The 20614-nt window shown below is 46.8% G+C and overlaps 1 protein-coding gene across 1 annotated transcript in view; it reads right to left on the bottom strand.

Moving 5' to 3' along the window:
- LOC139412239 (transmembrane protein 266-like) overlaps positions 1 to 20614 on the bottom strand; it is an 89460-nt gene that overhangs the window by 6613 nt on the left and 62233 nt on the right. The window contains exons 9-10 of the mRNA XM_071159071.1: positions 10003 to 10118; positions 1441 to 1627 (exon numbers count right to left, since the gene is read on the bottom strand). Coding sequence (XP_071015172.1) covers positions 1441 to 1627; positions 10003 to 10118 — 303 coding nt within the window. The remainder of the gene's footprint in view (positions 1 to 1440; positions 1628 to 10002; positions 10119 to 20614) is intronic.

Raw genomic sequence — 20614 nt, 5'->3', positions numbered from 1 at the left:
GGCGGGGAGAGAGAGACGTGAGGAGTCCTAACCCAGTCCACGGTCTGTCCTTGCAGGACTGCCTGAAGCCTAAGTGCTCCTCCTGTCCCAATACTCCTTCCATGTTCTGGAGAAAAAAAACCACACTTGTTCCTAAGAGCCAGATTTCCCACAATCCCCTGGGGGTGGTGGTGTGGCGTCTCCTGGTGCCCTATTGTGGTTTCCAGGTGAAGAGGAGCAGATGTTCACAGTGGCCCTCTCTCTCCTCAGACCTCAGAACAAGGCCCAATGCACAGAGCACTCTGTACCTGAAACAGCCTGGCTGAGGTGGGGTGTGTGTGGGTGGGTGAGTGTGTGTGTGAGTGAGTGTGTGTGCATGACTGCATGTGTGTGTGACGTGCCGTTAGGAGAACATGCTTGTTGTCCCCAGATTTCATCACATCCTAAAAGCTTTTCTGCCCTCTCATTGATACTGCACTGCCTGCGGTCAGAGGTGTGGTGTGTGTGTTGTGTGTGTGTGTGTGTGCGTGCCTTGCCTGCGGTCAGAGGGGTGTTGTGAGTTACCGTCAGTGTTTTAAGAGGCTAGGGCCTGGAGACTAGCTCAGGGCTACTGCTGCTAGATCAGTTTGACACTGCTCTGACACCCCATTCACCTGATGTTACATTGGATGGGACTTTTTGTCCCACATAATTATGTACATACTTTATGTACAAACCTCTCTGCTGGTTCTGTCAGGATGCCTTTTCAACCATACAGACGAATGTAGAACTTTATTAAAATTAGTCACAGGCCTCCCGAGTGGTGCAGTGGTCTAAGGCAGTGCTAGCTCCTGGTTCGATTCCAGGCTCTGTCGCAGCCGGCCGCAACCGGGAGTCCCATGGTGCGGCGCACAATTGGCCCAGCGTCGTCCGGGTTAAGGGAGGGTTTGGCCGACAGGGATGTGCTTCTCCCATCGCGCACTAGCAAGCCAGGTATACGGTGTTTCCTCTGAGGACGCACGGCTCTCGACCTTCGCCTCTCCCGAGTCCGTACAAGAGTTGCAGCGATGAGACAAGACGGTAACAACCAATTGGATACCACGAAATTGGGGAGAAAAAGGGGTAATAATAAAAAATAAAATAATAAAATGAGTCAAGTTCATTGTTTTTGGTCTGTGGTGAAGTAATTCATAATTAGGATTTACAGCTGCCTCTTGGAACAGCAGTTTTCATCAGACTCAATATTCTTACATAGTCCAGAATATAGCAATACCCATGAAGAATATGAAAGAGCTAGTATCTATTTTATCTCATGGTCTGAGGATTATGGTATGGAGTATTACATATACTGTTATAGTTTAGGGACAGAAAAACTCTGGGCCCTAGTTTCCCTGGATGTGACATACACTCCATGACAAAAGGGGTGTCCATATACTTTTGTATATATAGTGTAGCTTATAGGTACAGTATTGGCGAGTGTACCTGCTGGGGTCTCCCTGAGGACTCCATGTCCCTCATCGTCAGACTCCCCAGGGCCCTGGCTCTCCACCACCTGGTAGCTGCTCCTCTGTTTGCCCCACACATGGTGGATCTGCATAGCAGCCTCCTGCTCTGCAGCCAGGTCCAAGTCCTGCTGGGCCAGGTGGGCCCGGAGCTGTCTGATCTCAAACTGAGGGAGGGGGGAGACAGAGAGAGAGAGCGACAGAGAGAGAGAGAGAGTTGGTCTGGAAAAGGCATACACACATGTATTCTTCTAGCTGAAATCTTGGTGTATTGATGTAACAATATGTCAGTGTTGACTAACCTAACCTTTTACTCCCAGACAGGCCCTTTCAGCATGATCCCAGGCATTCTGCAGGCTAAGTGGTTGTATTACTAGCTATAGGATCAATGCTTTCACTGGGGTTTCCTCTGGCCTGATGGCTCATATTGACAAACAGACAGTCAGATTACACATGAACTGTTTGTTTGTAGCATTACACTGAGGAGCCCATCATTACTGGACTGTTTTGTACAACAACGTGTTTCCATTGATGTACAGTTATGGCTTCTCCCTGTATTGATCTTGGGACCTTGAGTCTTGGAAAGAAATGTAGTCCTTTAGTTCAACTGACTAGAGGAGTGCAGTCATTAATCAATCAATCAAATGTATTTATAAAGCCCTTTTTAAATCAGCAGATATCACAAAGTGCTTTTACAGAAACCCAGCTTAAAACCTAACAGCAAGCAATGCCGATGTAGAAGCAGAGGGGCGAGGGAAAACTCCCTAGAAAGGCAGGAACCTAGGAAGAAACCTAGAGGGGAACCAAGCTCTGAGGGGGGGCCAGTCCTCTTCTGGCTGTGCTGAGTTGAGATTATAAGAGACCATGGCCATTAGAGCCAGATTGTTCTTCAAGATGTTCAAACGTTCATAGGTGACCAGTGACAGTGATAAAAATAACAACATGGAAAATATGTGTTGTCTACAACTATATGGGAAACATCTTTCCAAATATATTTTACTGTATTATGTTGCGTGCTTATGAGTATTGTGGGTTCATAATATCACAAAATCAACTTTTCTTGTGCCTGTTTATTACGGATTTGCAAATCATTGAATATTGTAAAACAATTTGAAGAAACATCTCTGATGTCTGTTGAAAATGTGTTGGCTACACATTGAACTCTTCTGTGAAGTGTTACTGCCCCCCTGTGGTAGCAATTGAAATTGCAGCCTCTGGAAATCTGAAACAGCCTCAAACACAACCCTAGCCCAAGCGTCATGTCCACATCCTGCTTCAACTTTAACCCTAACCCTAGCCTCACCACAACCCTAACTCTAGCTTCATGTTTACCTCCCTGTTCAACCTTAACCCTAACCCTCAACCCTAACCCTAGCGTCATGTCCACATCCTGGTTCAACCCTAACCCTAGGCTCAACAACAACCCCAACCCTACCTTCAGGTCCACATCCCAGTTCAAACCTAACCTCAACCTTAACCTGAACCATTACCATAGCATCATGTCCACATGCCAGTTCAACCGTTAACCACAGCCCTAACCCATGTCCAGATATCTATTGCTGCTCATTGGACCCTATGATCACTCGGCTACACAGCTGATGCCTGCTGGACTGTTCATTAACACGGTACTTCATTTTGTTTATCTGTCGGCCCCAGCCTCGAACTCAGGCCCTGTGTGTAGCTAACTGACCCTCTCTGCCCATCCATCGCCATTTACCCGTTGTTGTTGTCTTAGCTGTTTACCCGTTGTTGTTGTCTTAGCTGTTTACCCGTTGTTGTCTCACCTGTTGTTGTCTTAGCTCTCCCAATCAACACCTGTGATCGCTTTATGCCTCTCTCTAATGTCAATAAGCCTTGTATACTGTTGTTTAGGGCAGCTCTCATTGTTTTATTTTACTGCGGAGCCCCTAGTCCTGCTCAACATTCCTCAGATAGCTCCTTTGTCCCACTCCCCACACATGCGGAGACCACAACTAACTTAACTGGCGCCTCCAGAGATGCAACCTCTCTCATCGTCACTCAATGCCTAGGTTTACCTCCACTGTACTCGCACCCTACCATACCCTTGTCTGTACATTATGCCCTGAATCTATTCTACCACGCCCAGAAATCTGCTCCTTTTATTCTCTGTTCCCAAAGCACTAGACCCTCATCCTACTCCTCCTCTGTTCCACTGGTGATGTAGAGGTTAACCCAGGCCCTGCAGCCCCCGGCATCACTCCCATCCCCCAGGCGCTCTCATTTGTTGACCTCTGCAACCGTAAAAGCCTTGGGTTCATGCATGTTAACATCAGAAGCCTCCTCCCTAAGTTTGCTTTATTCACTGCTTTAGCACACTCTGCCAACCTTGATGTCTGAGCCGTGTCTGAATCCTGGCTTAGGAAGGCCACCAGAAATTCTGAAATTAGAGATAGCCTACAGAGTTCTGTCATACTATCCAGGTCGATGCCCAAAATGTTCGAGCTTCTACTTTTAAAGATCCATCTCTCCAGAAATAAGTCTCTCACTGTTGCCTCTTGTTATAGACCCCCCTCAGCTCCCAGCTGTGCCCTGGACAGCATATGTGAATTGATCGCCCCCCCATCTATCATCAGAATTCATACTGTTAGGTGACCTAAACTGGGATATGCTAAACACCCCGGCCGTCCTACAATCTAAGTTAGATGCACTCAATCTCATACAAATTATCATGGAACCTACCAGGTTCAACCCCAAATCCGTAAACATGGGCACCCTCATAGATATCATCCTGACCAACTTGCCGTCTAAATACACCTCTGCTGTCTTCAACCAGGATCTCACACTTCTGCGAGCAGGCCTTTCTAATTGACCTGGCCCAGGTATCCTGGAAGGATATTGACCTCATCCCGTCAGTAGAGGATGCCTGGTCGTTCTTTAAAAGTCATTTCCTCACCGTCTTAGATAAGCATGCCCCTTTCAAAAATAATTGCACTAAGAACAGATATAGCCCCTGGGTCACTCCAGACTCCAGATATAGCCCCTGGGTCACTCCAGACTCCAGATAGAGCCCCTGGGTCACTCCAGACTCCAGATAGAGCCCCTGGGTCACTCCAGACTCCAGATATAGCCCCTGGTTCACTCCAGACTCCAGAAAGAGCCCATGGGTCACTCCAGACTCCAGATATAGCCCCTGGGTCACTCCAGACTCCAGATATAGCCCCTGGGTCACTCCAGACTCCAGATATAGCCCCTGGTTCACTCCAGACTCCAGATATAGCCCCTGGATCACTCCAGACTCCAGATATAGCCCCTGGGTCACTCCAGACTCCAGATATAGCCCCTGGGTCACTCCAGACTCCAGATATAGCCCCTGGGTCACTCCAGACTCCAGATATAGCCCCTGGGTCACTCCAGACTCCAGATATAGCCCCTGGGTCACTCCAGACTCCAGATATAGCCCCTGGGTCACTCCAGACTCCAGATATAGCCCCTGGGTCACTCCAGACTCCAGATATAGCCCCTGGGTCACTCCAGACTCCAGATAGAGCCCCTGGGTCACTCCAGACTCCAGATATAGCCCCTGGGTCACTCCAGACTCCAGATATAGCCCCTGGGTCACTCCAGACTCCAGATATAGCCCCTGGGTCACTCCAGACTCCAGATAGAGCCTCTGGGTCACTCCAGACTCCAGATATAGCCCCTGGTTCACTCCAGACTCCAGATATAGCCCCTGGGTCACCCCAGACTCCAGATAGAGCCCCTGGGTCACTCCAGACTCCAGATAGAGCCCCTGGGTCACTCCAGACTCCAGATATAGCCCCTGGGTCACTCCAGACTCCAGATATAGCCCATGGGTCACTCCAGACTCCAGATATAGCCCCTGGGTCACTCCAGACTCCAGATATAGCCCCTGGTTCACTCCAGACTCCAGATAGAGCCCCTGGGTCACTCCAGACTCCAGATATAGCCCCTGGGTCACTCCAGACTCCAGATATAGCCCCTGGGTCACTCCAGACTCCAGATATAGCCCCTGGGTCACTCCAGACTCCAGATATAGCCCCTGGGTCACTCCAGACTCCAGATATAGCCCCTGGGTCACTCCAGACTCCAGATATAGCCCCTGGGTCACTCCAGACTCCAGATATAGCCCCTGGGTCACTCCAGACTCCAGATAGAGTCCCTGGGTCACTCCAGACTCCAGATAGAGCCCCTGGTTCACTCCAGACTCCAGATAGAGCCCCTGGGTCACTCCAGACTCCAGATATAGCCCCTGGGTCACTCCAGACTCCAGATATAGCCCCTGGGTCACTCCAGACTCCAGATAGAGTCCCTGGGTCACTCCAGACTCCAGATAGAGCCCCTGGTTCACTCCAGACTCCAGATATAGCCCCTGGGTCACCCCAGACTCCAGATAGAGCCCCTGGGTCACTCCAGACTCCAGATAGAGCCCCTGGGTCACTCCAGACTCCAGATATAGCCCCTGGGTCACTCCAGACTCCAGATATAGCCCCTGGGTCACTCCAGACTCCAGATATAGCCCCTGGTTCACTCCAGACTCCAGATAGAGCCCCTGGGTCACTCCAGACTCCAGATATAGCCCCTGGGTCACTCCAGACTCCAGATATAGCCCCTGGGTCACTCCAGACTCCAGATATAGCCCCTGGGTCACTCCAGACTCCAGATATAGCCCCTGGGTCACTCCAGACTCCAGATATAGCCCCTGGGTCACTCCAGACTCCAGATATAGCCCCTGGGTCACTCCAGACTCCAGATATAGCCCCTGGGTCACTCCAGACCTGACTAGCCTCGACCAGCACAAAAACACCCTGTGGTGTACTGCACTAGCCTCGAATAGTCCCTGCGATATGCAACTTTTCAAGGAAGTCAGGAACCAATACACACAGTCAGTTAGGAAAGCAAAGGCTAGCTTTTTCAAACAGAAATTTGCATCCTGCAGCACTAATTCCAAAAAGTTTTGGGACACTGTAAAGTCCATGGAGAATAGGAGCACCTCCTCCCAACTTCCCATTGCTCTGAGACTAGGAAACACTGTCACCACTGACAAATCCATGATAATCGAGAATTTCAATAAGCATTTCTCTACGGCTAGCCATGCTTTGCACCTGGCTACCCCAACCCCGGGCAACAGCTCTGCACCCCCTGCAGCAACTGGACCCTTTCTTCCTAACATGATCCGCTGCCATTGTTGCAACCCCTATTACTAGTCTGTTCAACCTCTCTTTCGTATCGTCTGAGATTCTTAAGGATTGGAAAGCAGCCACGGTCATCCGCCTCTTCAAAGGGGGAGACACTCTAGACCAGGGGTGTCAAAGTCAAATGGACGGAGGGCCAAATAAAAAAATCAGCTACAAGACGAGGGCCGGACTGTTCGAATGTTCATTGAAAAATTTTTAAATGACGCATATAGTCTAGTGAACCTAATTGAACCTACTGAAAACCTAACAAATATATTACAATATGATCAGATAAATAAAGCAATATTTTCTTATGGCTCTGTCAGTAATCTTTAATTTTCAACAGACACAAAAGACAAATTTCCTTTATATAAATATCCCCATAACATGAACATTAAATGAAAGAAACCGGTATTCAAGGCACCATCAGTAGACTATATTTTCTATTTTAGCAAAAGTGGGCTAAATTTACTTCAAAGAAAAAACAATAATAGCAATTTTCTATCATCCACTCAACTGAAATATTTTTAAAATATAATTGGATTGAAATACAAAAAAATAAAGTGCAAAAATCTATTAATCAAAAACAACACTTTGTTTAAGGAGAAGTAACATGCAGTGAAAACAAATATTAAATTTTAACTTTTAAACTTGAACTGAGTAAAAACTCTAAATATGTGATTGCACAGTAATGTTCACTTGTTTGAGGTTGAGGGTGATACTTGGTGGTGTCCCATCTTTTCCACAAGTTCATCAATGTTCGGGGTAAGGCTCTGAGCTGAAGAAATCCTCAGAATTGAGTGGAGGTGTTCAGCAGTAAGTCGACTTCTGTGTGATGTTTTGTTCAGGTTCATCAAAGAAAACAGTTGTTCACACAGGTATGTGCTGCCAAACATAGACAACGTTTGAGCAGCCTGGATGCGCAGCTGGGGCATTGTGCCGGGGAGGAAACGGGCGAACTCCGCAGCACCCACTGCCGCATATTTTGCCCTCAGTGCATCATTGCATTGGAGGTCAATCAACTCCATTTGGAGGTTTGGTGGTGAGCTTTCCACGTCAACAGCAAATGGGTTACCGAGCAGTTCCAACCTGCTTTTTTGTGCTTCAAAGTCAGCAAATCGGCGTCGAAAGTCAGCGGCAAGCATACCTATTTTATCAGCCAACTGTGTGCTCGGGAACGCACTGGTAGAGAGCTTCTCTTTCATGGTCTGGCAGCTGGGAAAGTGGCTCAAATTTTCTTTCCGCATCTGCGTCTCCCACAGAGTCAGTTTGGTTTTAAATGCCTTCACTGTACTGTACATATCAGAGATGACACGATCCCGACCCTGCAGCTGCAAGTTTATTGCATTCAGATGACTCGTAATGTCACACAGAAAAGCCATTTCACACAGAAACATTTCGTCTCGGAGTTGTGTTGTGTCTTTCCCTTTGCTGTCCAAGAACAGACAAATCTCCTCACGAAGCTCGAAACATCTTTGAAGCACCTTTCCCTGGCTTAGCCATCGCACCTCTGTGTGATAAGGCAAATCACCATGCTCCGTTTCTAACTCCGTCAGAAATGCCTTGAACTGGCGGTGATTCAAACCTTTGGCTCTGATAAAGTTAACTGTGCGCGTGATGATGCTCATTACATGCTCCATTTTCAAGGCTTTACCGCACAACGCTTCCTGGTGTATGATACAATGATAAGCTGTCAGCTCACCTGTCGCGTTTTCCTCTTGCATCTTTTCCCGTATCTTCGCCACCAGTCCGCTCCTGTGTCCACACATCGCAGGTGCTCCGTCGGTTGTCAAACCCACGAGTTTTTCCCAAGGCAGCTCCATCTCATTTACACATCTTGACACCTCTTCATACAAATCATGCCCCGTAGTTGTGCCATGCATAGGACGTAAAGCCAAAAACTCCTCTGTCACGCTTAGGTTGGAGTCCACTCCGCGGATGAAAATTGACAACTGGGCAATGTCAGAAATGTCGGTGCTCTCATCCACAGCCAAGGAATATGCAATAAAATCTTTTCCCTTTTTCACAAGCTGCTCTTTTAGATTGATGGACAACTGGTCTACTCTCTCGGCAATGGTGTTTCTGCTCAGACTCACATTTAAAAAGAGTTGCCTTTTTTCTGGGCAAACTTCGTCACAAACTTTAATCATGCAGTTTTTGATGAAATCCCCCTCCGTAAATGGCCGGGCTGATTTAGCGATCTCTTCTGCCAAAATAAAACTGGCCTTGACAGTTGCGTCCGCGTGTGTGTCCGCGTGTTTCGTTTCATAATGTCGTCTCAGATTATACTCTTTCAGTACCGCCACACTTTCTCCACACAGAAGACACACAGGTTTTCCAGCTACCTTCGTGAACATATACTCCGACTCCCACCTTGTTTGAAACCCCCGGTTCTCAGTATCCACCTTCCGTTTTGCCATTTTTGATGGGTATCTGAAAGTTAATTTTACTGTGATGCTGACGACTGCTGTGCCAATAAATATTGAAATGAAGCAGCCTACTGCTCGGTGCGTCACCTTTGCATTGTGGGAAATGTAGTATTGGTGCGTGTAAAAGATCTGCGGGCTGCCGGCTTGCTGCGGGCCGGTTCTAATAATAAATCAAGATCATCCCAGGGGCCGTAAAAAACCTTCTTGCGGGCCGGATGTGGCCCGCGGGCCTTGACTCTGACATATGTGCTCTAGACCCACACTGTTACAGACCTATATCCATCTCCCTTTCTAAAGTGTTCAAAAGCCAAGTGAACAAACAGATCACCGACCATTTCGAATCCCACCGTACCTTCTCCGCTGTGCAATCTGGTTTCTGAGCTGGTCACGTGAGCACCTCAGCCACGCTCAAGGTCCTGAATGATATCATAACCTCCATCGATAAAAGACAGTACTGTGCAACTGTCTTCATTGACCTGGCCAAGGCTTTCGACTCTGTAAATCACCGTATTCTTATCGTTTCTGTAATGACTGTCTCAGACAGAGTTCAGTGTGTCAAATCGGAGGGCCTGTTGTCCGGACCTCTGGCAGTCTCTATGGAGTGCCACAGGGTTCAATTCTCAGGCCGACTCTTTTCTCTGTATTTATCAATGTTGCTCTTGCTGCTGGTGATTCTCTGATCCACCTCTACGCAAACGACACCATTCTGTATACATCTGGCTCTTCTTTGGACACTGTGTTAACAAACCTGCAAATGAGATTCAACACCATACAACACTCCTTCCGTGGCCTCCAAATGCTCTTAAATATTAGTAAAATGAAATGCATGCTCTTCAACCGATCGCTGCCCGCACCCACCCGCGTGAATAGAATCACAACTTTGGATGGTTCTGATATGTGGACAACTATAAATACCTAGGTGTCTGGCTAGACTGTAAACTCTCATTCCAGACTTACTGCCTGCTCCTGGCAGATCTGTGTGAGCCGTTCCAGCTGCTCCTCCCTGACAGCCTTGATCTTCTCACACTGCAGGATCTCCAGCTCCATCTCCACCTTCACCTGCAACACATAGGCTGAGAGAGGGAATAGATAGTTAGAGAGAGGGAAGAGACAGATAGAGAAGAAATAGAGAGATAAGATACAAATAGAGAGAGGGAAGAGACAGAGAGAAAAGAGATAGAGAGAGGGAAGAGACAGAGGTCAGAGAGAGAGAGAAGAGACAGATAGAGGGAAGAGACAAAGAGAGAGAGAGAAGAGACAGATAGAGAGAGAGAAGAGACAGATAGAGAGAGAGAAGAGACAGATAGAGAGAGAGAGAAGAGACAGAGGTCAGAGAGAGAGAGAAGAGACAGATAGAGGGAAGAGACATAGAGAGAGAGAAGAGACAGATAGAGAGAGAGAAGAGACAGAGGTCAGAGAGAGAGAAGAGACAGATAGAGAGAGAGAAGAGACAGATAGAGAGAGAGTAGAGACAGATAGAGAGAGGGGAGAGACAGAGGTCAGAGAGAGAGAGAAGAGACAGATAGAGAGAGAGAAGAGACAGAGGTCAGAGAGAGAGAAGAGACAGATAGAGACAGAGAGAAGAGACAGATAGAGAGAGGGAAGAGACAGAGAGAAAAGAGATAGAGGGAAGAGACAGATAGAGACAGAGAGAAGAGACAGATAGAGAGAGGGAAGAGACAGAGAGAGAGAGAAGAGACAGAGGTCAGAGAGAGAGAGATGAGACAGATAGAGAGAGAGTAGAGACAGATAGAGAGAGAGTAGAGACAGATAGAGAGAGGGAATAGACAGATAGAGACAAAGAGAAGAGACAGAGAGAGAGATGAGACAGATAGAGAGGGGGAAGAGACAGATAGAGACAGAGAGTAGAGACAGATAGAGAGAGGGAAGAGGCAGATAGTAAAGAGATAGAGGGAAGAGACAGATAGAGACAGAGAGAAGAGACAGATAGAGAGAGGGAAGAGACAGAGAGAAAAGAGATAGAGAGAGGGAAGAGACAGATAGAGAGAGAGAGAAGAGACATATAGAGAGAGGGAAGAGACAGAGAGAAAAGAGATAGAGAGAGGGAAGACACAGATAGAGAGAGAGAGAAGAGACATATAGAGAGAGAGAGAGAAGAGACAGATAGAGAGAGGGAAGAGACAGAGAGAAAAGAGATAGAGAGAGGGAGGAGACAGATAGAGAGAGAGAAGAGACAGAGGTCAGAGAGAGAGAGAGTAGAGACAGATAGAGAGAGAGAGAAGAGACAGATAGAGAGAGGGAAGAGACAGAGAGAAAAGAGATAGAGAGAGGGAGGAGACAGATAGAGAGAGGGAAGAGACAGAGGTCAGAGAGAGAGAAGAGAGAGAGGGAGAGGGAAGAGACAGATAGAGAGAGAGTAGAGACAGATAGAGAGAGGGAAGAGACAGATAGAGAGAGGGAAGAGACAGAGAGAAAAGAGATAGAGGGAAGAGACAGATAGAGACAGAGAGAAGAGACAGATGGAGAGAGGGAAGAGACATATAGTAAAGAGATAGAGGGAAGAGACATAGAGAGAGAGAAGAGACAGATAGAGAGAGAGAAGAGACAGAGGTCAGCGAGAGAGAAGAGACAGATAGAGAGAGAGAAGAGACAGATAGAGAGAGAGTAGAGACAGATAGAGAGAGGGGAGAGACAGAGGTCAGAGAGAGAGAGAAGAGACAGATAGAGAGAGAGAAGAGACAGAGGTCAGAGAGAGAGAAGAGACAGATAGAGACAGAGAGAAGAGACAGATAGAGAGAGGGAAGAGACAGAGAGAAAAGAGATAGAGGGAAGAGACAGATAGAGACAGAGAGAAGAGACAGAGAGAGAGAGAAGAGACAGAGGTAAGAGAGAGAGAGATGAGACAGATAGAGAGAGAGTAGAGACAGATAGAGAGAGGGAAGAGACATAGAGAGAGAGTAGAGACAGATAGAGAGAGAGTAGAGACAGATAGAGAGAGGGAATAGACAGATAGAGACAAAGAGAAGAGACAGAGAGAGAGATGAGACAGATAGAGAGGGGGAAGAGACAGATAGAGACAGAGAGTAGAGACAGATAGAGAGAGGGAAGAGACAGATAGTAAAGAGATAGAGGGAAGAGACAGATAGAGACAGAGAGAAGAGACAGATAGAGAGAGGGAAGAGACAGAGAGAAAAGAGATAGAGCGAGGGAAGAGACAGATAGAGAGAGAGAGAAGAGACATATAGAGAGAGGGAAGAGACAGAGAGAAAAGAGATAGAGAGAGGGAAGACACAGATAGAGAGAGAGAGAAGAGACAGATAGAGAGAGAGAGAGAAGAGACAGATAGAGAGAGGGAAGAGACAGATAGAGACAGAGAGAAGAGACAGAGAGAGAGAGAAGAGACAGAGGTAAGAGAGAGAGAGATGAGACAGATAGAGAGAGAGTAGAGACAGATAGAGAGAGGGAAGAGACATAGAGAGAGAGTAGAGACAGATAGAGAGAGAGTAGAGACAGATAGAGAGAGGGAATAGACAGATAGAGACAAAGAGAAGAGACAGAGAGAGAGATGAGACAGATAGAGAGGGGGAAGAGACAGATAGAGACAGAGAGTAGAGACAGATAGAGAGAGGGAAGAGACAGATAGTAAAGAGATAGAGGGAAGAGACAGATAGAGACAGAGAGAAGAGACAGATAGAGAGAGGGAAGAGACAGAGAGAAAAGAGATAGAGCGAGGGAAGAGACAGATAGAGAGAGAGAGAAGAGACATATAGAGAGAGGGAAGAGACAGAGAGAAAAGAGATAGAGAGAGGGAAGACACAGATAGAGAGAGAGAGTAGAGACAGATAGAGAGAGAGAGAAGAGACAGATAGAGAGAGGGAAGAGACAGAGAGAAAAGAGATAGAGAGAGGGAGGAGACAGATAGAGAGAGGGAAGAGACAGAGGTCAGAGAGAGAGAAGAGAGAGAGGGAGAGGGAAGAGACATAGAGATAGAGTAGAGACAGATAGAGAGAGAGTAGAGACAGATAGATAGAGGGAAGAGACAGATAGAGAGAGGGAAGAGACAGAGAGAAAAGAGATAGAGGGAAGAGACAGATAGAGACAGAGAGAAGAGACAGATGGAGAGAGGGAAGAGACATATAGTAAAGAGATAGAGGGAAGAGACATAGAGAGAGAGAAGAAACAGATAGAGAGAGAGAAGAGACAGAGGTCAGAGAGAGAGAAGAGACAGATAGAGAGAGAGAAGAGACAGATAGAGAGAGAGAGTAGAGACAGATAGAGAGAGGGGAGAGACAGAGGTCAGAGAGAGAGAGAAGAGACAGATAGAGAGAGAGAAGAGACAGAGGTCAGAGAGAGAGAAGAGACAGATAGAGACAGAGAGAAGAGACAGATAGAGAGAGGGAAGAGACAGAGAGAAAAGAGATAGAGGGAAGAGACAGATAGAGACAGAGAGAAGAGACAGATAGAGAGAGGGAAGAGACAGAGAGAGAGAGAGAAGAGACAGAGGTCAGAGAGAGAGAGATGAGACAGATAGAGAGAGAGTAGAGACAGATAGAGAGAGAGTAGAGACAGATAGAGAGAGGGGAGAGACAGAGGTCAGAGAGAGAGAAGAGACAGATAGAGAGAGAGAAGAGACAGATAGAGAGAGAGTAGAGACAGATAGAGAGAGGGGAGAGACAGAGAGAGAGATGAGACAGATAGAGAGGGGGAAGAGACAGATAGAGACAGAGAGTAGAGACAGATAGAGAGAGGGAAGAGACAGATAGTAAAGAGATAGAAGGAAGAGACAGATAGAGACAGAGAGAAGAGACAGATAGAGAGAGGGAAGAGACAGAGAGAAAAGAGATAGAGAGAGGGAAGAGACAGATAGAGAGAGAGAAGAGACATATAGAGAGAGGGAAGAGACATAGAGAAAAGAGATAGAGAGAGGGAAGACACAGATAGAGAGAGAGAGAAGAGACAGATAGAGAGAGAGAGAAGAGACAGATAGAGAGAGGGAAGAGACAGAGAGAAAAGAGATAGAGAGAGGGAGGAGACAGATAGAGAGAGAGAAGAGACAGAGGTCAGAGAGAGAGAGAGTAGAGACAGATAGAGAGAGAGAGAAGAGACAGATAGAGAGAGGGAAGAGACAGAGAGAAAAGAGATAGAGAGAGGGAGGAGACAGATAGAGAGAGGGAAGAGACAGAGGTCAGAGAGAGAGAAGAGAGAGAGAGAGAGGGAAGAGACATAGAGATAGAGTAGAGACAGATAGAGAGAGAGTAGAGACAGATAGAGAGAGGGAAGAGACAGATAGAGAGAGGGAAGAGACAGAGAGAAAAGAGATAGAGGGAAGAGACAGATAGAGACAGAGAGAAGAGACAGATGGAGAGAGGGAAGAGACATATAGTAAAGAGATAGAGGGAAGAGACATAGAGAGAGAGAAGAGACAGATAGAGAGAGAGAAGAGACAGAGGTCAGAGAGAGAGAAGAGACAGATAGAGAGAGAGAAGAGACAGATAGAGAGAGAGAGTAGAGACAGATAGAGAGAGGGGAGAGAGAGAGAAGAGACAGATAGAGAGAGAGAAGAGACAGAGGTCAGAGAGAGAGAAGAGACAGATAGAGACAGAGAGAAGAGACAGATAGAGAGAGGGAAGAGACAGAGAGAAAAGAGATAGAGGGAAGAGACAGATAGAGACAGAGAGAAGAGACAGATAGAGAGAGGGAAGAGACAGAGAGAGAGAGAGAAGAGACAGAGGTCAGAGAGAGAGAGATGAGACAGATAGAGAGAGAGTAGAGACAGATAGAGAGAGAGTAGAGACAGATAGAGAGAGGGGAGAGACAGAGGTCAGAGAGAGAGAAGAGACAGATAGAGAGAGAGAAGAGACAGATAGAGAGAGAGTAGAGACAGATAGAGAGAGGGAATAGACAGATAGAGACAAAGAGAAGAGACAGAGAGAGAGATGAGACAGATAGAGAGGGGGAAGAGACAGATAGAGACAGAGAGTAGAGACAGATAGAGAGAGGGAAGAGACAGATAGTAAAGAGATAGAAGGAAGAGACAGATAGAGACAGAGAGAAGAGACAGATAGAGAGAGGGAAGAGACAGAGAGAAAAGAGATAGAGAGAGGGAAGAGACAGATAGAGAGAGAGAAGAGACATATAGAGAGAGGGAAGAGACATAGAGAAAAGAGATAGAGAGAGGGAAGACACAGATAGAGAGAGAGAGAAGAGACAGATAGAGAGAGAGAGAAGAGACAGATAGAGAGAGGGAAGAGACAGAGAGAAAAGAGATAGAGAGAGGGAGGAGACAGATAGAGAGAGAGAAGAGACAGAGGTCAGAGAGAGAGAGAGTAGAGACAGATAGAGAGAGAGAGAAGAGACAGATAGAGAAAGGGAAGAGACAGAGAGAAAAGAGATAGAGAGAGGGAGGAGACAGATAGAGAGAGGGAAGAGACAGAGGTCAGAGAGAGAGAAGAGAGAGAGAGAGAGGGAAGAGACATAGAGATAGAGTAGAGACAGATAGAGAGAGAGTAGAGACAGATAGAGAGAGGGAAGAGACAGATAGAGAGAGGGAAGAGACAGAGAGAAAAGAGATAGAGGGAAGAGACAGATAGAGACAGAGAGAAGAGACAGATGGAGAGAGGGAAGAGACATATAGTAAAGAGATAGAGGGAAGAGACATAGAGAGAGAGAAGAGACAGATAGAGAGAGAGAAGAGACAGAGGTCAGAGAGAGAGAAGAGACAGATAGAGAGAGAGAAGAGACAGATAGAGAGAGAGAGTAGAGACAGATAGAGAGAGGGGAGAGAGAGAGAAGAGACAGATAGAGAGAGAGAAGAGACAGAGGTCAGAGAGAGAGAAGAGACAGATAGAGACAGAGAGAAGAGACAGATAGAGAGAGGGAAGAGACAGAGAGAAAAGAGATAGAGGGAAGAGACAGATAGAGACAGAGAGAAGAGACAGATAGAGAGAGGGAAGAGACAGAGAGAGAGAGAGAAGAGACAGAGGTCAGAGAGAGAGAGATGAGACAGATAGAGAGAGAGTAGAGACAGATAGAGAGAGAGTAGAGACAGATAGAGAGAGGGGAGAGACAGAGGTCAGAGAGAGAGAAGAGACAGATAGAGAGAGAGAAGAGACAGATAGAGAGAGAGTAGAGACAGATAGAGAGAGGGGAGAGACAGAGGTCAGAGAGAGAGAGAAGAGACAGATAGAGAGAGAGAAGAGACAGAGGTCAGAGAGAGAGAAGAGACAGATAGAGACAGAGAGAAGAGACAGATAGAGAGAGGGAAGAGACAGAGAGAAAAGAGATAGAGGGAAGAGACAGATAGAGACAGAGAGAAGAGACAGATAGAGAGAGGGAAGAGACAGAGAGGGAGAGAGAAGAGACAGAGGTCAGAGAGAGAGAGATGAGACAGATAGAGAGAGAGTAGAGACAGATAGAGAGAGGGAAGAGACATAGAGAGAGAGTAGAGACAGATAGAGAGAGAGTAGAGACAGATAGAGAGAGGGAAGAGACAGATAGAGACAAAGAGAAGAGACAGAGAGAGAGATGAGACAGATAGAGAGAGAGTAGAGACAGATAGAGAGATAGGGAGAGCAGAGCAGAGCAGAGGTCAGGATCAGAGCTCCTGCATTTTTCAGCATTTTCTTTAAAAAAGATAGATTAGGAGTTAGATAAACTTGGATTTTTTGTCAGGAACACATACTGGATTCTACCCTCTTCAACATAACCCCTACTTCAAATCAAAACTTAAAACCTACAACCTGATTTTGGACGGAATTACGGAATCACCTGGAAAGTTCACAACAACCAAGGATTTATTACCCTATACAGCAAATTCTCTGGAAAACAACAGAAACCTGAAAACACCATCCAACCTGGAACTGAGTGAGTAATGTTTAGTCTGAAACAATATTTTATTTCCAAAAGCCAAGAAGAAAAATACACAACATTACTTTATAAGGACTGAATTCTAACATAATTCTGCCAAGCTTGATACAGCTTCAACTAGCACTGACGTGTCAAGTGAGAGGTGTCAAAGCCCATTAGCCCAACAATGGCAGGAGAGTCACACAGTCTACCCCAACCAAATGGAGAGGCCTTAGAAGCTCCCTCCCGCTGTTCAGAGGTAATTAAAATACAGTACCCTTTGCATGTAAAGAATGATAAGGCAAGAAAAGACCACAAGAAGAAGCTCCTTATGGAAAATCAAGAAACACTTTTTGCTGACTATTACAAAAATGGGAACATCAGCAACCTTATCTTCCACACAAACCATCCCCTGGCATGGCACAGGGCTATATTAGCACACTACCCCTTTGTTACGAGAGGGGGGATTAACGAGGGGTGGAAACTCAGAATACTTGATAACGAGGACTCTGAGTTAAGTAATATAAATATCTATAAATCCGGAACAGTAATGGTACAGAATAACCACAAACAGTTTCAGCTGGACTTTCACCTAATCAAAGAATTAGCCCAGCAGGAGAAGCTCTGCCTTGATAATGATACCCCCACACCGAGCGGGTCAGACCAGACCTCTTCATTATGTAACCCCACAGATGAGCAACCCCCAGTGGAGAGTCAACCTCCCAGCACAGATTACCACTCCCTCATTGAAATGAAGGACAAATTCCCCCAGCTGGAGGTAAGGCAGGTGGAGCTGGAACAGCAGGTGATTACACTTCAGTCAGCACAGACCCAGACAACAGTCCAGCACAACAACAGCCCCTTAACCAGACCCGGAGAGCTGGAGGTGGACAGAGACATATCTGCACTTTGGACAGTGGTGAGACAAATACAACAGGAGAAAGAGGAGCAGAACAGAGCACTAGAGGAGAGTATCAGACTGCTGGTGGAGGAGAGGTTGAGGGGGATGGAGGAGAAGTTGAGGGGGACGGCGTGTGACAGAGAACAACCCACTAGAGAGGTGGCCACCCCCACAGAGAAGCCAGCAGAACAGCCCACCTCAGCACCCAACAAAAGTCTCGACACCACAGCAGAACAGTCCACACCAGACCCTGACCATAGAGTCGACACCACAGCAGAACAGTCCACACCAGACCCTGACCATAGAGTCGACATCACAGCAGAACAGACAAATGAAGAACCCCAAGCCCAGAGGCTCTCACCCCCTCTGAGCACCCCCCCTGTCAGCCACCCTGATAGCCCTTTTGACAACCCCCCCACACCCACTGAGGACAAACACAAGACACAGATTGTACTACTTATGGACTCAAATGGGAAATATATAGAAGAAAAAAAACTTTTGTGTCTAAACTCTGGTGTCCAAACACCCAGCGCGCCCTAGACCTTCTGTCTGAGGCCAAACTAGGCTCACCCAGCCACATAATAATACACACAGGCACAAACGACCTGAGAGCACAGCAGGAAAGAGTGGCCACAGCACTGAAGGGAGTGATTGAAAAGGCTTCTTCTACTTTCCCCAACGCACAAGTGGTTATCTCCACCCTGCTACCACGAAAAGACTTCCACCCTGCCACAATACAGCGGGTAAATGCAAGTATTTCCCGTGACTGTGCCTCAAAACCAAACGTTTTCCTGGCCCACCACTCCACCCTGGAGGCTTGAACAGCCTCTATGACCAGGTCCACCTCTACAAGGCAGCAGTGCCCACCTTTGCCCGAACTCTAAAGGACATCGCTCTCAAACGTATCCCCAACACTTCACACAGGAGCAACAGATCAATAGACACCCCATCCAGACCAGCGAGACACCCTCCCAGATCTGCAGGACCCCCCCCTGGACCTACACATAGAGGACCCACGCCAAGAGGAATTACATCCAGACCACAGTACACCCAGACACATCCACACCCCCACCCCAACCAATCAACACCCCCCCACGTCAACCATGCCCACACCCCATTTAGGCCCCCTCAGATCAGACCTATGCCACTCCTGCCCACCCCATGCACCCCACCCCCGCAAAGAGGGCCTCAACATGGAAGCCACACATACGCCCAGGTAGTGAGCGGGCAAACAGTCCCAACCCCCACTCTCACACTCGCCGAAGCCAATGGCATGTACCAGATGCTCAGCAGGCTCTGCTCACACTTACTGGCCTGAGGCCAAACCACGACCAACAACATTGGACACTCTATGGAACAAAAAGCCTTCACTATATTATCCTGGAATATCGAAGGCCTGAGGTCATCTGCCTTTGGCCTAAAGAGCAGAAACCCGGACTTCACCAAAGAAATCGGTAATACAGACATTGTCATCCTGCAAGAAACCTGGTATAGAGGAGACGGACCCACTGGTTGCCCTCTAGGTTACAGAGAGCTGGTAGTCCCATCCACCAAACTACCAGGTGTGAAACAGGGAAGGGACTCAGGGGGTATGCTAATTTGGTATAGAGCAGACCTAACTCACTCCATTAAATTAATCAAAACAGGAACATTTTACATTTGGCTAGAAATTCAAAAGGAAATTATCCTAACAGAGAAAAATGTCCTCCTGTGTGCTACCTATATCCCCCCACTAGAATCCCCATATTTTAATGAAGACAGCTTCTCCATCCTGGAGGGGGAAATCAATCATTTCCAGGCCCAGGGACATGTACTAGTCTGTGGCGACCTAAATGCCAGAACCGGACAAGAACCTGACACCCTAAGCACACAGGGGGACAAACACCTGCCTGGAGGTGACAGCATTCCCTCCCACCTATGCCCCCCTAGGCACAACTATGACAACATAACCAACAAAAACGGGTCACAACTCCTGCAGCTCTGTCGCACGCTGGGTATGTACATAGTCAACGGTAGGCTTCGAGGGGACTCCTATGGTAGGTACACCTATAGCTCATCTCTTGGCAGTAGTACTGTAGACTACTTTATCACTGACGTCAACCCAGAGTCTCTCAGAGCGTTCACAGTCAGCCCACTGACACCCCTATCAGACCACAGCAAAATCACAGTCTACTTGAACAGAGCAATACTCAATCATGAGGCATCAAAGCCAAAGGAACTGAGTAACATTAAGAAATGCTATAGATGGAAGGAATGCAGTTTGGAAACCTACCAAAAAACAATTAGGCAACAACAAATTCAATCCCTTTTAGACAATTTCCTGGGTAAAACGTTCCACTGTAATAGTGAAGGTGTAAACTTGGCAGTAGAAAATCTTAACAGTATATTTGACCTCTCAGCCTCCCTATCAAATCTAAAAATCTCAAATAGAAAACCGAAGAAAATTAACAATAATGACAAATGGTTTGATGAAGAATGCAAAAATCTAAGAAAGAAATTGAGAAACCTGTCCAACCAAAAACATAGAGACCCGGAAAACCTGAGTCTACGCCTTCACTATGGTGAATCACTAAAACAATACAGAAATACACTACGGAAAAAGAAGGAACAGCATGTCAGAAATCAGCTCAATGCAATTGAAGAATCCATGGACTCTAACCACTTCTGGGAAAATTGGAAAACACTAAACAAACAACAACACGAAGAATTATCTATCCAAAATGGAGATGTATGGGTAAACCACTTCTCCAATCTTTTTGGCTCTATAACAAAGAATAAAGAGCAAAAACATATACATGATCAAATACAGATCTTAGAATCAACTATTAAAGACTACCAGAACCCACTGGATTCTCCAATTAC

The sequence above is a fragment of the Oncorhynchus clarkii genome, chromosome 6, assembly GCF_045791955.1.
Source record: "Oncorhynchus clarkii lewisi isolate Uvic-CL-2024 chromosome 6, UVic_Ocla_1.0, whole genome shotgun sequence".
NCBI lineage: Eukaryota > Metazoa > Chordata > Actinopteri > Salmoniformes > Salmonidae > Oncorhynchus > Oncorhynchus clarkii.
The sequence above is the reverse complement of the archived record's forward strand: the minus strand, read 5'-3'. Positions and strand labels throughout refer to the sequence as shown.